Source organism: Dendrobates tinctorius, unplaced genomic scaffold, assembly GCF_039654945.1.
Source record: "Dendrobates tinctorius isolate UK_male_01 unplaced genomic scaffold, ASM3965494v1 ptg000128l, whole genome shotgun sequence".
Lineage (NCBI taxonomy): Eukaryota > Metazoa > Chordata > Amphibia > Anura > Dendrobatidae > Dendrobates > Dendrobates tinctorius.
The window spans coordinates 6,142,052-6,156,585 of record NW_027361796.1 but is presented as its reverse complement, the minus strand read 5'-3'; the positions used below and the strand labels follow the sequence as shown (position 1 = coordinate 6,156,585).

General features: G+C 49.1%; 1 protein-coding gene across 4 annotated transcripts in view; it reads right to left on the bottom strand.

Annotated features, from left to right (window-relative positions):
- The window catches only part of LOC141047549 (programmed cell death 1 ligand 1-like), a 115,750-nt gene that overhangs the window by 65,415 nt on the left and 35,801 nt on the right, over nt 1–14,534 (bottom strand). For 3 of the 4 annotated variants that reach the window (XM_073542641.1, XM_073542640.1, XM_073542642.1), the window contains exon 5: nt 14,476–14,532. The exons of the other annotated variant lie outside the window; for it this stretch is intronic. In XM_073542641.1, the coding sequence (XP_073398742.1) occupies nt 14,476–14,532 (57 nt within the window). The remainder of the gene's footprint in view (nt 1–14,475; nt 14,533–14,534) is intronic. 4 annotated transcript variants of the gene reach the window in all.

Here is a 14,534-nt window from a genome sequence, read left to right as displayed (position 1 = left end):
TTGGTTGGGGTGATGCCAGAGGGAGTGCGTTCAGGATGCTTCCACCGAAGTCCCCGCAGATCTTTTCTCTCTCCCCACACTATCAACAGTATGCAGATGTGTTCTCCAAGCGTGCGGCAGAGACTCTTCCGCCTCATCGCCCCTACGACTGTCCTATTGACCTCTTGCCTGGTGCTGAGCTTCCTCAGGGTCGAGTATATCCCCTTTCTCTCCTGGAGACAGAGGCTATGTCTCAGTATATCAGGGAGAATCTGGCAAGGGGATTCATTAGGAAGTCGGTGTCACCAGCAGGGGCGGGATTCTTCTTCGTCCAGAAGAAGAACGGAGAACTGCGTCCCTGCATCGTTTACAGGTGTCTTAACGCTGTCACCGTTAAGAATAAGTACCCTCGGACCCTGATATCGGAGCTGTTTGATAGGCTATGGGGAGGGAGAGTGTTTACCAAACTCGATCTGTGGGGGGCTTACAACCTGATTCGCATCCATGAGGGGGATGAATGGAAGACGGCATTTAACACCAAGAATGGGCACTATGAATACCTGGTGATGCCCTTTGGGCTCTGTAATGCCCTGGCCATTTTCCAAGACTTTGTGAATGATATCTTCCGGGATATGCTTACCACTTCAGTAGTAGTCTATCTGGATGATATTCTCATCTACTCTTCAGATATTGACTCCCACCCGAGAGATGTTTGCAAAGTCTTCAACCTTCTGCGGGCAAACTCCCTCTATGCCAAGTTGGAGAAGTGTGTGTTTGAGCAGGAGTCCTTGTCTATATCATCTCCACCCATGGATTGGCCATGGATCCTGCCAAATTACAGGCGGTGATGGATTGCCAGGAGCCCCATAATCTCAAAGCGGTGCAGCGCTTTATGGGGTTCATAAACTACTACCGCCAATTCATCCTCCACTTCTCGACTTTGGTAGCCCCCTTGGTGGCCCTCACCAAGAATGGTGCAAATCCCAAGTTGTGGTCGGAACCTGTCTCCAAGGCCTTCTCCTCCATTAAGTCCCATTTCGCTAGCGCTCCCTTTCTATATCACCCTGATCTAGATAAACCCTTCATTCTGGAGGTGGATGCCTCGTCCGTCGGTGCTGGAGCGGTCCTGTTCCAGAAGGACACGCAAGGTCGGAAGCACCCATGCTTCTTTTTCTCTAAGACCTTCACACAGGCGGAGAGGAATTATTCCATCGGGGACAGGAAGTTGCTAGCGATGAAGATGGCCTTCTTGGAATGGAGACACCTCCTGGAGAGGGCTCGCCACCCTTTTCAGGTGTTCACCGACCACAAGAACTTGGTGTATTTGCAGGCAGCCCAACGACTAAATTCTCAACAGCCCAGATGGTCCTTGTTCTTCTCCCGGTTCCACTTCACCCTCCATTTTCTCTCCAGTGAGAAGAACGTCTGGGCCGATGCTCTCTCCCGCTCTGTGGTGTCATCGGAGGAGGAGGAGCCTCGTCTGATCGTCCCATCCAAGAGCCTGAGGACCGTGGCTCCGGTCGCCCTTGAGTCAGTACCTCCAGGCAAGACATTTGTCCCTGCCCGACTGCGACCAGAGGTCCTCTCTTGGGCTCACTCGTCCAGGGTGGGTGAACATTTCGGGACAAAACGGACCTCTGAGCTTCTGGCGAGGATGTACTGATGGCCGCATATGACCCGTGACGTCGGAGACTATATTCGGGCGTGCGTCTCCTGCGCCAAGAATAGGTCTCCTCGGCAACGGCCTGTTGGGCTGCTTTACCCCCTGCCGGTGGCGGACAGGCCCTGGGAGATGGCCGGTATGGACTTCGTGGTGGGCCTAGCCAAGTCCAGTGGCAGCACGGTTATCTGGGTCATTACCGACCATGTCAGTAAAATGGTGCACCTGGTGTCTCTCTCTCAGCTACCTTCTGCACGGTGCCTGGCAGCGCTGTTCATCAAACATGTCTTCCGCCTACATAGCATGCCGGACAAGATCGTCAGTGACCGAGTCTCCCAGTTTGCGCCTCGGTTTTGGAGAGAACTCTGTCGCTTGCTCAGCATTGAGCTGAATCTCTCCTCGGACTATCATCCTGAGATGAACGGGTTGGTAGAGAGGGCCAACCAGACCCTGGTCACATACCTACAACATTTTTTCTAGGCCAGGCAGGATGGGCATCCTTGCTGCCATGGGCAGAGTTTGCCTTGGACAACGCTGTGGCCGATTCTACCGGTCAGACCCCATTCCTCCTTAATTATGGCCAGCATCTGCGCGTCCTTGTGCCCATGCCCGTGTCCTCCACTGACTCTAGGGTGGCAGACTGGGCGGTGGAGGCACGTGATATTTGGGACCGCACTCAGGATGCCATCCGGGCCTCCAAGGAGAGAATGAGGGTCTCCGCGGATGCACACCGGCACCCTGCTCTGACCTTCGCCCCTGGCGACTTAGTGTGGCTCTCTGCCCATAATATCAGGCTGCAGGTCGAGTCCACTAAGTTCGCGCCTCGTTATATTGGTCCTTTCAAGGTCCTCGAACAGGTTCACACTGTGGTCTACCGTCTGGCTCTTCCTCCACACCTGGGTATCACCGACACCTTCCATGTGTCCCTCTTTTAGCCCGTTCACATATCCCGGTTTTCTGAGTCACCTACCGGGATATCAAGCGTGTCCTCGGACGAGTTCGAGATGAATGTCATCGTGAGGTGTAAGGTGGTACAGGGAAAAAAGTATTATCTAGTGGACTGGAAGGGTGATGGCCCAGTGGATAGGACCTGGGAACCTGTGGAGAATATTCGTGCTCCCTTGCTCATTGCGGCCTTTGAGCATAGCGGGGAGGGGGCCCTAGGAGGGGGGGTAATGTTAGGCATCGGAAATCCGGAGCCTTGTCCTCTGCAGTCTCCCATTCCTCTCTGGCTGCAGAGGAGCCTGCTCAGCAAAGACTTCATTCCCGGCGTCTTGCTCAGTCTACTGCTGTTGGCTTGGTCTTGGTTACTGCTGCCAAACGGGGTTCAGCTATAGGAAACCCCTCCCCTTGGTTGTGTGTGTTGTTATAGGGAGTCAGAGTTAGAGTCAGCGCCAATGGGTGGCTGTGCTCACACCACTGTGCTCCTGGTACTCTGCACACACTAGCGTGCGATGGTGTCGCCCACTGCAGTGCACTATCGTACCACGGCAAGTTACAGCCACTGCCTTTGCGGCGCCGTGCACAAGTTTAGCGCTTTCCTCCTTAGTCTGGGTGGTTAGTGGCATTCGCCAGAGCAGTGCTGTGCGCACGTAGTGTGCTTTATCTATTTATTTGTTTCCTCCTGGCACCGCAGTTCCGGTGCTGAGCACTAGGGTGTCTAGAGGGACTCTGACTTAGTGTCTCAGGGGTAGAGTCCTGTGACTATACACTAGTGTTCACACTGCTGTGCTCTGTGAGCTTAACAGGCCACGGCATTTGTATTTGGCAGTCGTGCGGCTCTGAGCTAACAGAGTACGCCTCTGTAAACACAGGGTGAAGTTAACCCTGTGTCATTGACCTGAGAGACTTCCTGGTCATCACTGCGCATGACAGGAAGTCTCTCAGGCCTGGAGACCTGGATGTTGTCATGACGACATCAGGTCTCCATGGCAGCGATCGGGACCCCGCGTCATGCCGCGGGGTCCCCGATCCAAAGGCAGGAGTGCTGTCACAGCTGACAGCCCCTCTGCCTGCTCCTGGAACGCTGCAATCATGTTTTATCACAGTGTTCCTGGGGTTAAAGTACCGGGAGCAGTCCATGACCGCTCCTGGCACTTAGTGCCGGGTGTCAGCTGTGACAATGAGCTGACACTCGGCCGTGATCAGCCGCACTCCCCCTGTGAGCACGGCTGATTGCTGTCACACCGCCTGTCACGCTGCTCTCACCTGAGGGCGGGACCCCGGACCCGTCGTCACCACTTCTGGTGCCTCCGGGGGTCCCGTCGGGTGCGTACGCACACCTCACGCTCCTAGTCCTGTGGTTGCGCTATGTTCCCAGTGCGCACGCGCGCTCTTCTCAGCTCTGTCTCCAGTCATGTCCTCTCTGTGGTCCTAGAGGACCTGACCCGGAAGTCCAAGTGCTCATGGGCTATATCAGGCTACCTTTTTCTATGGGAGGTGCCTGATTATTGTTGTGCTTCCTGACTTGGTCTGCTTTGTCCTTGCCTGGCTGTGCGTTGTATTCGGGCCCTCTGCTTTGTGCTCTGTTGTGCCTCCTGGCACATGCTCTGTCCCTGTACTATGCCTGGTGCTCTGTTGTGCCTTCTGGCACATGCTCTCTTCCTGCACTGTGTTCTGTCGTGTCCCTCTGCACACGCTCTGCTCTATGCTCTGGTGTGCCTCCTGGCACACATTCTGCCTGGCCTTGCACTCTGGCATGCTTCTTTGCACGCGCGCTGTCTAACTCTGTACTCAGGCGTGCTGCTTGGCACACGCCCTGTGTTGCTCGCTCCCGGGCGTGCTACTCTGTGCAAGCCATATGTGCCATCGAGTATCCGCTTCACAATATCCTGTACCTAACGCACTCCCGTGTACACGCCTGGTATTGCCCTTTACCCTACGTGTCCCTGCTTTGCACACTCCCTGTTGCTAGACACACTCTCTCGTGTCTCCTGGGAGCCGGCCACCTGGTTCCAGCAGTCGTGGTACCTCACCCTCTTGGGCTTGCCCCTGACACTCCATGTATAGGGGGTGGTCCTTACTATGTCAGCTCGCCCTAGGTGGGTTGGTGCCATGACCCAGAGGGTCCACTCCAGGAGTCGTCACAACCGGACTACTACCCCTAATATTCCACATCATCCCATCAGCCAGAGCTACTGGATTACTACCCCTAATATCCCGTCAGCCTGGCATCAGAACCAGAGCGCTGAGTGGATTTGCCCTGACTTCCATACCAATGATCTCTTTAATAGAAGCCTGGGGTGAGAATCAGAGCACTGAGGGATTTACCCTAACTTCTATACCGGAGATCCCTTTAAGAGAGGCCTGGGGTCAGTACCGAAGCGCAGAGTGGATTTGACCTCACTTCCATACCGGGGATCCCTTTAAGTGTAGAGTGGATTTGCCCTCACTTCCATATCGGGGATCCCTTTAAGAGAGGCCTGGGGTTAGAACGAAAGCACAGAGTGGATTTGCTCTGACTTGCATACAGGAGATCCATTTAAGAGAGCCTGGGATCAGAACCAGAGCGCTGGATGGATTTGCCCTGACTTCCATACCAATGATCCCTTTAAGAGAGCCTGGGATCAGAACCAGAGCGCTGGATGGATTTGCCCTGACTTCCATACCAATGATCCCTTTAAGAGAGCCTGGGATCAGAACCAGAGCGCTGGATGGATTTGCCCTGACTTCCATACCAATGATCCCTTTAAGAGAGCCTGGGATCAGAACCAGAGCGCTGGATGGATTTGCCCTGACTTCCATACCAATGATCCCTTTAAGAGAGCCTGGGATCAGAACCAGAGCGCTGGATGGATTTGCCCTGACTTCCATACCAATGATCCCTTTAAGAGAGCCTGGGAACAGAACCAGAGCGCTGAGTGGATTTGCATACAGGAGATCCCTTTAAGAGAGCCTGGGGTAGTACCAGAGCATTTGAAGGCAATTGCCCTGACTTACATACAGGGATCCCTATAAGAGAGCATGGGGTCAGAACCAGAACGCTGGATGGATTTGTTCTGAATTCCATACCAATGATCCCTTTAATAGAAGCCTGGGGTCAGAATCAGAGTGCTGAGGGATTTGCCCTAACTTCAGTACCGGAGATCCCTTTAAGAGAGGCCTGGGGTCAGTACCATAGCGCAGAGTGGATTTGCCCTCACTTCTGTACTGGGGATCCCTTTAAGAGGGGCCTGGGGTCAGAACCAGAGTGCTTAGTGGAATTGCCCTAACTTCCATACCAATGATCCCTTTAAGAGACCCTGGGGTCAGAACCACAGAGCTGAGTGGAATTGTTAGGCGTCGAGTTTCCCCCACTGCACAGGGGGAATCTCAAGCCATGTCCTCTGCGGTCTCCCATTTCTCTGCAGTTGCAGAGATTCCTGCTCAGCAGAGACGTCTGTCCCAGCGTCTTGCCCAGGCTGATGCTAGGCGTCTGGTTGCTCCTTCTGGCTCTGCCATAACATCATGCTTGAGTTAGCAGCAAACAGACACTCCTGGGACTAAGTCCCGTCTTTTGCTTACTGAGCATACTCGTGGGACGACCTCTCATTGGAGGTCGGAGGTCACATGCTCAGGTCCCATTCCTGCTCGGATTGGTCCACTGGGAAGGTCCCGGAAGGACACCGCTATAAGAGTTGTATGGCCGCTCAGCCATGTGCTAGTATAGACTCTTGTGGCTTATGGTGTGTATGATGACGGATGCTTGATACTGCTAATGACTCATTATGAAACCCCTACCTTTGGTTGTGACTGTTGTTAGGGTCTAGAGGTTAGAGTCAGCGCTTATCAGTGGCTAGGCTATACGCCACAGTGCATTCCAGTCCTCTGCACTTTCTAGTGTCTGATTGTGCCTCTCTGCTCAGGGCACTGTCGTACCGCGCCAGGTAGCAGTAGCCACCAGTGCGGCGCCGTGCGCAACTCCAGCGCTTTCCTCCCCACTCTGGGTGGTTAGTGGCGTCCGCCGAAGCGGTACTGTGTGCACTTGGCGCGATTATATTTTTCCGTCCTTTTGCTGGCACCGCAGCCGCGGCACCGAGTGCTGATGGTCTAGAGGAACTCTAGTCCTGTGCCTCTAGGACAGAGTTCTGTGACCTTTAATTAGCGCTCTCCCAGCCGAGCTCTGAGTTCAACAGGCTCCGGTGTTTGTTTTAGCGGCTCTGTGAAGCAACAGAGTTCACTTCTATTCACACTGGGTGAAGTTAACCCACTTGTGAGCAAGCGTTCATCCACCATCTTGTGGCTGGGAGCTTATGTTCCCGGGGATGCTAGATTTCTCCCACCTGATCAGTATCTGCTGAGGTGTTGTGGAGTGGGAAAACTGTTGCTCATAGCAAGCAATCAAAGCTGAGCTTTCATCTATTAAACAGCTCTGGTGAAATGAAAGATGCTTTGTGATTGGTTGAAAGGAAAACTGTTGCTCATAGCAACCAATCACAGCTCAGCTTCTTTTCAACAGCTCTGGTGAAATGCTGTGCTTGCCAACAAGGGTTTTGTCACCAAGTATTAAGTCTTGTTTGCCAGAGGAATCAAATACTTATTTCTCACAGCAAAATGCAAATAAATTTCTATAATGTATACAACGTGATTATCTGGATTTTATTTTTTATATTCTCCCAATGTTAAAACTAACCTACCTTTAAAATTATAGACTGTTCATGTCTTTGTCAGTGGGTAAACTTACAAAATCAGCAAGGGATCAAATACTTATTTGCATGTGCTCTCTATATTTATGCAATTACCCTACATCACATGCATGCATAGTAGGAGAAATTGAGTGCAGACATCCATCACTTTAGTGATCAGTGGTGGTCCCAGCTGGCAGACTCCCACTGCTCTAACATTTATCTGTCATGGGTTTACCACGACAGAGAGGAGCCAGAAGACTGCAGCATCTGATTTCTCCTACTCCTGCACTGATTAGAAGCACTTCACCTTGTTTCTTTTAGCAGTGCAGGGGTTAATCTGATCAGTCGAGAGTTTCTAGAAGCTTTCCTGCATTAAAGCTCTCAGCTGGTCACTGTTAACCACTTCCATCTTCTATATAATTTGAGCCTTGGCAAGCACTCATTGTCAGAGCAAGGTTTTGCTGTATGGTTGGAGGTTGTTGGTTGGTGGCTGTTGTTTGAGAAGGCGTTTTGTGGATTTATCTGTGACTGTTGCTAGGTTTTGGGTGTGTGCTAATTTCCCCCCGTTAGCTTTACCCCATCCTCCACTCCCCGATGCACACCTCTGTTATTTTTGTGACTATATTTTTATGATTGGTATTTTCCTTTATTCCTGTTTGTATTATCTTTTTAGTCTGGTTGGTGTATTGCGATACACTAATACTCCCCTCATACCTGGGTGGGGTGAGGATTCAGACTGAAGATGGATTCAGGAGCTAAGGTAAGGTGCATGGCCCTGGTGTTTTCACCATCAGAAGTAATTTGGGAAAAAAGGGTAAACTACGGCACCACTAGCATTAGTGACAGGGAAGGAGCCCCTGGTCCCGGGACACCCAACAACAGAGCTGTAACTTATTACTTGATTCATGCCACAGGCAGCATGAATCAGAGTCTGGCTGCAATATTGTAGCCAGGTACTGTATATCTTTAAACACAGTTTTTAAACATCAGGGAACCATAGTCATGAATGAGACTAGACTGGCGCTGCCCCCAGTTAGCTTCTACCTGTGCCTCTCCAGTTGACTGAAAGCTCTTTTCCAAAGTGTTTCCATACCTGGCTGGAATCGTGCAGTCAGTTTCTGTCATGATCCAGGCTGGATCTGACAAGTTAAATGGACAAATTGAACTTTTTTTCCTTTGGCTGTGTGCCAAAGTGGTGTGATTGCCCCCGGTGGCCATTAGAATTATTGCACTGTGGTGTCGTTTGTTCTAAGTTGCCCCGTGGTGGTGAGCGGTAGTGCACTTTAGTTTCTTTGGTTAAGTGCACGTAATTATGAAACAGATGTGATGCTCTATAAAAGAGTGTCAGGTGTGTTTGATCACTGTAGGTGATAGGTCTTCAGTTAGTCATTCACAAGGAAGCCTGGGTGAAAGATGGAGCTGAACAAGAGTCCTGGGCAGCCCAGCCAGAGGGGACGAGTGGCAGCTATGGAGTCTGCAGGGAGCGCTGGCATGGATTGGTGGAGTCCAACAATGGGGTCTGCAAGAAGGGCTGGCATGGCGTGGTGGAGTCGCAGTTTATGGTGTCAGCAGGAAGTACTTGCATGGCTTGGTGGAGTGGCGACTATGGTGAGAGTTGCACTCAGCATGCTGGACTTGGTTGCTGAAAGCTGGACTCAAGCATGCTGGACTTATTGACAGAAAAGTAGGACACAAGCATGCTGGACTTTTTGGCAGAAGCTGGACTCATCTTTGCGACTCTGTTTACTGGGCAGCTGCAACTGGTGGTGGACTCTGCTCCAAGGCTGCACTATGGTCATGGATCCTGTTATGGTGATGGATCCGGTTGAAGGAGAAGATGCACGCAGGTGGTGGGCTCTGTTGCGGGGAGCATAAGCAACAGAGCAAAGCTAAGTGGTGTCCCCCTGTATTGTCATTTTTCCTTATGTGTGTTTAGTGCAGTGGTGGGATTAGCTTCCGCACCGACCAATTCCCTAGTGAGGGTTTAGGTTCCGGGGCGAGTCAGGGTTTTAAGGTTCCTGTGCGTCGTCTGGTGCGGAACCGGCATAGGGAACGTTAGGAGTGCAGGGACACTGACTCAGGGTAGTGCAGGAGGTCTCCACTTCCCCATTTCCCTATCGCAGGGCCCGCCATTGTTATTGTTACCCAGGTTACTCTATTAAGTCCATTGTTCGGCAACATCTATTTTGTATGAAGATGACATTTTATCTTCTATTCTTTCATCTGGATTTCACATTGTGGCAAAAAAAGCAATTACTACCGGTAATTTGATTTCTCTCAGTTTGTTCAATTCCAATAGGACACAAAAAACCTGGTTAAATTACCTTGGCTTTTACAAGTGTGGCACTTTGCGCTGTAGAATGTGTGCACATTCTGCGGTGGCTCATAATTTTCGTAATTGTGACAATATAAAATATCTCAATATATTAATTGCAATTCTAAGAATGTAGTTTATTTAATAAGTTGTACCATTTGCAACCTTTACTATGTGGGATGTACTACCCGACATCTGAAAATCAGAATTTCAGAACATATAATTATATCATTTCTGTAGGTAGTTTTAATAGTAATTTGTCTTCTGCTTCTAAACATTTTATTCTTTGTCATCAGAGAAATACTTCGTCATTTAAAGTGATTGGCATTGAGAGGATTGTCATGCAACCATGAGGAGGAAATATTAAAAAATTGCTGCTAACACGTGAAGCTTATTGGATATTTTGTCTGGGAACATGTGCTCCAGCAGGCTTAAATGCACGCAGAGAAATTAGGTACCATTATTAGTGTGCAACACATATGTAAATTATGTCTTGATAAGTGTTTTTTCTGCTTTTTCAATTTTGTGATGTAAAGTCATGGGCGGACATACCGCCGGTTCAACAGGTGCGACTGCACCAGGGCCCAGAGTCTCCAGGGGGCCCTGCAAGGTGGCTAATGATGAGGGCAATCTGGCCGTTTTCTCCGTGCTCGAGGCTCCGGGGGCCCCTGGCCAGGTTGCCCTCATGTGTAGTGGCGGGCAGGGAGCGATCTAAGCAGCTCCGCTGCCTGCAAAAGAAAATTACAGGAGCGGAGCTGCAAGGATCCGATCCATCCTGCTTCCTGCCCGTCGCCCGCGCTTCCTGTCTCTGACACAGAGAGGAGTGCGCCACTGAATGACGTCATCATTCAGCAGCCGCTGCTGTGTCAGAGCAAGGAAGTGCGGGCGATGCTGCGGACAGGTGAGAGGAGAGAGGTGGTGTGTGTGTTTGTATGTATGTGTGTATGTCTGTGTGTATGTATGCATGTATGTGGGTATGTCTGTGTGTGTGTCTGTGTGTGTGCGCAGGTGGAGCCTGGCCCTGGAGGAGATAGGGACATGATGAGAAGACCGTGATGGGGAGAGAAGGCCATGATGCTTGGGGTAATGGGAGAAGGCCATGAGGGGGTAATGGGAGAAGACCATGATGGGGGTGATGAAGTGAAGGCATTGATGGGATCATGGGAGTGATGGGGAAAAGGCAACGATGGGAGTGATGGAGAGAAGGCAGTGATGGGGTGATGGAGAAGGCAATGATGGGAATGATGGGGAGAAGGCAATGATGGGAGTGATGGAGTGATGGAGCAGGCAATGATGGGAGTGATGGGGTGATGGAGCAGGCAATGATGGGAGTGATGGAGCAGGCAATGATGGGGAGAAGGCAATGATGGGAGTGATGGGGTGATGGAGCAGGCAATGATGGGAGTGATGGGGAGAAGGTAATGATGGGAGTGATGGGGAGAAGGCAGTGATGGGGTGATGGAGAAGGCAATGATGGGAGTGATGGGGAGAAAGTAATGATGGGAGTTATGGGGAGAAGACAGTGATGGGATGATGGAGAAGGCAATGATGGGAGTGATGGGGTTATGGAGCAGGCAATGATGGGAGTGATGGGGTGATGGAGCAGGCAATGATGGGGTGATGGAGCAGGCAATGATGGGGGTGATGGAGAAAGCAATGATGGGAGTGATGGGGAGAAGGCAGTGATGGGGTGATGGAGAAGGCAATTATGGGAGTGATGGGGTGATGGAGCAGGCAATGATGGGAGTGATGGGGAGAAGGCAATGATGGGAGTGATGGGGAGAAGGCAATGATGGGGGTGATGGGGAGAAGGCAACGATGGGGGTGATGGAGAGGGCAATGATGGGGTGGTGGGGGAAAAAGAAATGATGATGAGGGTGGGGGAGAATTCAATGATGGTGGTGGTGGAAAGGGCAATAATGGGGGGTGGAGGAGGAGGAAATGATGGAGGTGGTGGAATGGGCAATGATGGGAGTGGTGGGGGAAAAAGCAAAGATAGTGGTGGAGGAGAAGAAAATGATGGAGGTGGTGAAGAGGGCAATGATGGGGTGAGGGAGAGGACAATAATGTGATGCGAGGGGAGGAGGACAATGAGGGGTGTGGGGGATTGGGATGGGAGGACCGGGGGACTTATATTGGCCTTAGGAACAGGGGGAGGTGGAGGAAGACATTATTATCGCTTATTATGTCTAACACAGTCCCTTAGTATATACTGTACTCACTACGTCTAACACAGTCCCTTAGTATATAGTGTACTCACTAATTCTGTATAACACCATCTTTAGTTACATAGTTTCCTCTTTTATTATGTATAACACTTCCCTTATTATGTACCATCTTCTCTAGTTATATATGGTGCCATCCCTTGTTATATAGCTTCCTATGCTGTTATGTATAGTGCTGTCTCTTACATAGTGTATTCTTGTTAATTTTGTTATTTACAGTGCCCTCTTTTATTACATAGCCCCCTCTCTTTTTAGATATAAAATGACTGCTGATCGAGGAGCCGGTGACCAGACTTTGCTTCATCTGCCATCATTGCAGTATACAGCTAACAAGACAGGATGGTATGTAATAAAAAACAGGGCTCTATATAATTCAATATGTAAGGGACAGTACTGTACATAACAAGAGAGGGCACTGTGTAAGGGACAGCAATATACATAATAAAGGATAATAAAGGAGACTATGTAATATATGTACACACTGGCTATTTATATATATACTATATACACACACACACAGACTCACACACACGTAGCTTTGACGCCATAAAAGGAGGGGGGCCCAGACACATTTCTTGCACAGGGGCCCCAAGCTGTCAGTGTCCGCCCCTGTGTAAAGTTATTTGTTGTTTTGTATGTTAAACATTTTTGTTTGCCACGAATTGGTAATTTTAATTAATTTGATGTGACACATGTGTTAATTGTTGTTCATTGGCTGATGCGGAGTATAAAATGTATTTGTGTCAGCTCTACTATCAGCTTTTTGAAAAAGAACACAGGTCTAGTGTTCGAAATGAGTTGCTCTGACATTCATGTGAACTCTGTCAACTTTGTTTTTACACAATAAATTATGGATCTTTTGGAAGCTGGGAATTTCTCCCTTTTTTTTTTTCTTCCTCTGGATTGAACACACGCTGGACTATGTGTTCCCGTGCTCCCACACACCACATGCTGCAACAGGTGAGATAGTTGGATCTTTTCAGGTTCCCTTTAATAACTGTAATGTTTAGGTGACAGGGGTGTAATGACCACGTTTGCAACCAGGCCCATGGGGGTGGATATATATATTTATATATATATATGCCAGGATAGATAAATATATATATATGTATACATATATATATATATTAGGATTATCAGGATGAGGGACATACGTATATGCCAGGATGGAGGACATACAGGGGTTGGACAAAATAATGGAAACACCTAACGTTTTGGCATCATAATCTTCGAACATGTTATAAACATGCAAACCGTGACATATGGTAATGTTTTGTAGTTGATTATTTGTGTTATGTGATATGTGTATGTAAATTAACTGTTTGCTTTGCAGAATTGTAAGAACATTGATGAAAACCTGATACCAATGGCAGACCTCTCTGATTTTCAAAGAGGCCAAATTGTTGGTGCTCTTATGGCAGGCGCTAGTGTAACAGAAAGTGCCCGAATGCTTGACGTGTCAAGAGGTACTGTCTCCAAAGTAATGACTGCATTTGAAAGAGAAGGAAAAACGTCCGCAGCAAAGCACAGGTCCGGCCGAAAGTCGAAGTTGATGAGAGAGACTGTCGGGCTCTAAAGCGAATTGTGAGAGAGGATCGCAAGACCACGGCTCCGAAAATCACTGCTGAGCTCAATGAACATCTACAGAACCCAGTTTCCACGAAAAATGTTCGTCGGGAGCTGCACAAATCTGGATTTCACGGAAAAGCTGCAATTTGAAAACCGCTGCTCTCAATGAAAAATGTTTCCAAGCATTTAGAGTGGTGTAGAAACCTCCACAATAGGTCCCTCGAGCAGTGGAAACATGTGATATTCTCAGACGAATCATCGTTTACCCTATTTCCGACCTCCAGCCGAGTGTAAGTCTGGAGACAGCCGAAAGAAGCATTCCATCCAGACTGCCTTCTCCCAACCGTAAAACATGGCGGAGGTTCTGTGATGATCTGGGGTGCTATTTCGTGGAGATCCGCCGGGCCAATGATATCCCTTCATGGAAGAATTAACAGCCGCGATTATTAAGGCATTTTGGGCAACCAAGTGCATCCTATGGTTAAAGCACTGTTCCCGGAAGGAAACGCCATCTTTCAGGATGATAATGCACCAATTCATACAGCTAGAATCGTTAAAGCATGGCACGAGGAATATTGTAATGAAGTTGAGCATCTCATCTGGCCCCCACAATCCCCAGACCTCAACATTATTGAGCATTTATGGCCGATTTTAGAGATTCAAGTTAGACGTCAATTTCCGCCGCCATCGTAGCTCAAAGAACTGGAGGGTGTTTTAACTGAAGAATGGGCTACAATTCCTTTGGAAACAATTCACACCTTGTATGAATCCATAGCTCGGATAATTGAGGCTGTAATCGCCGCAAAAGGTGGACATACACCATATTAAACTAACTTTTGTTGATGTTTCCAGGTGTTTCCAATATTTTGTCCAACCCCTGTATATACATACCAGGATGAGGTGGGCCCTGTTCAAATTTTGCACATGGCAAATCAAACTTTAGTTACGCCATTGTTAGGTGGCAAATATTAAAAGTTCAAGTATGGATTTTCTGTTTGCTGCAGTGGAGATTGTGAAAATAGTGGGGAATTTAAACTGAAGTATAGTTACTTGAAAAACTGGAAAATCCCTCTAACATGTTGAAAACAAGAAGTGTATTATGAGAATTTTTAACAATCTTACCATTCCTGTGTGGGTATGTGTTAGAATTTAATCCATGTTTAAGAATGTCTGTGAGTCCT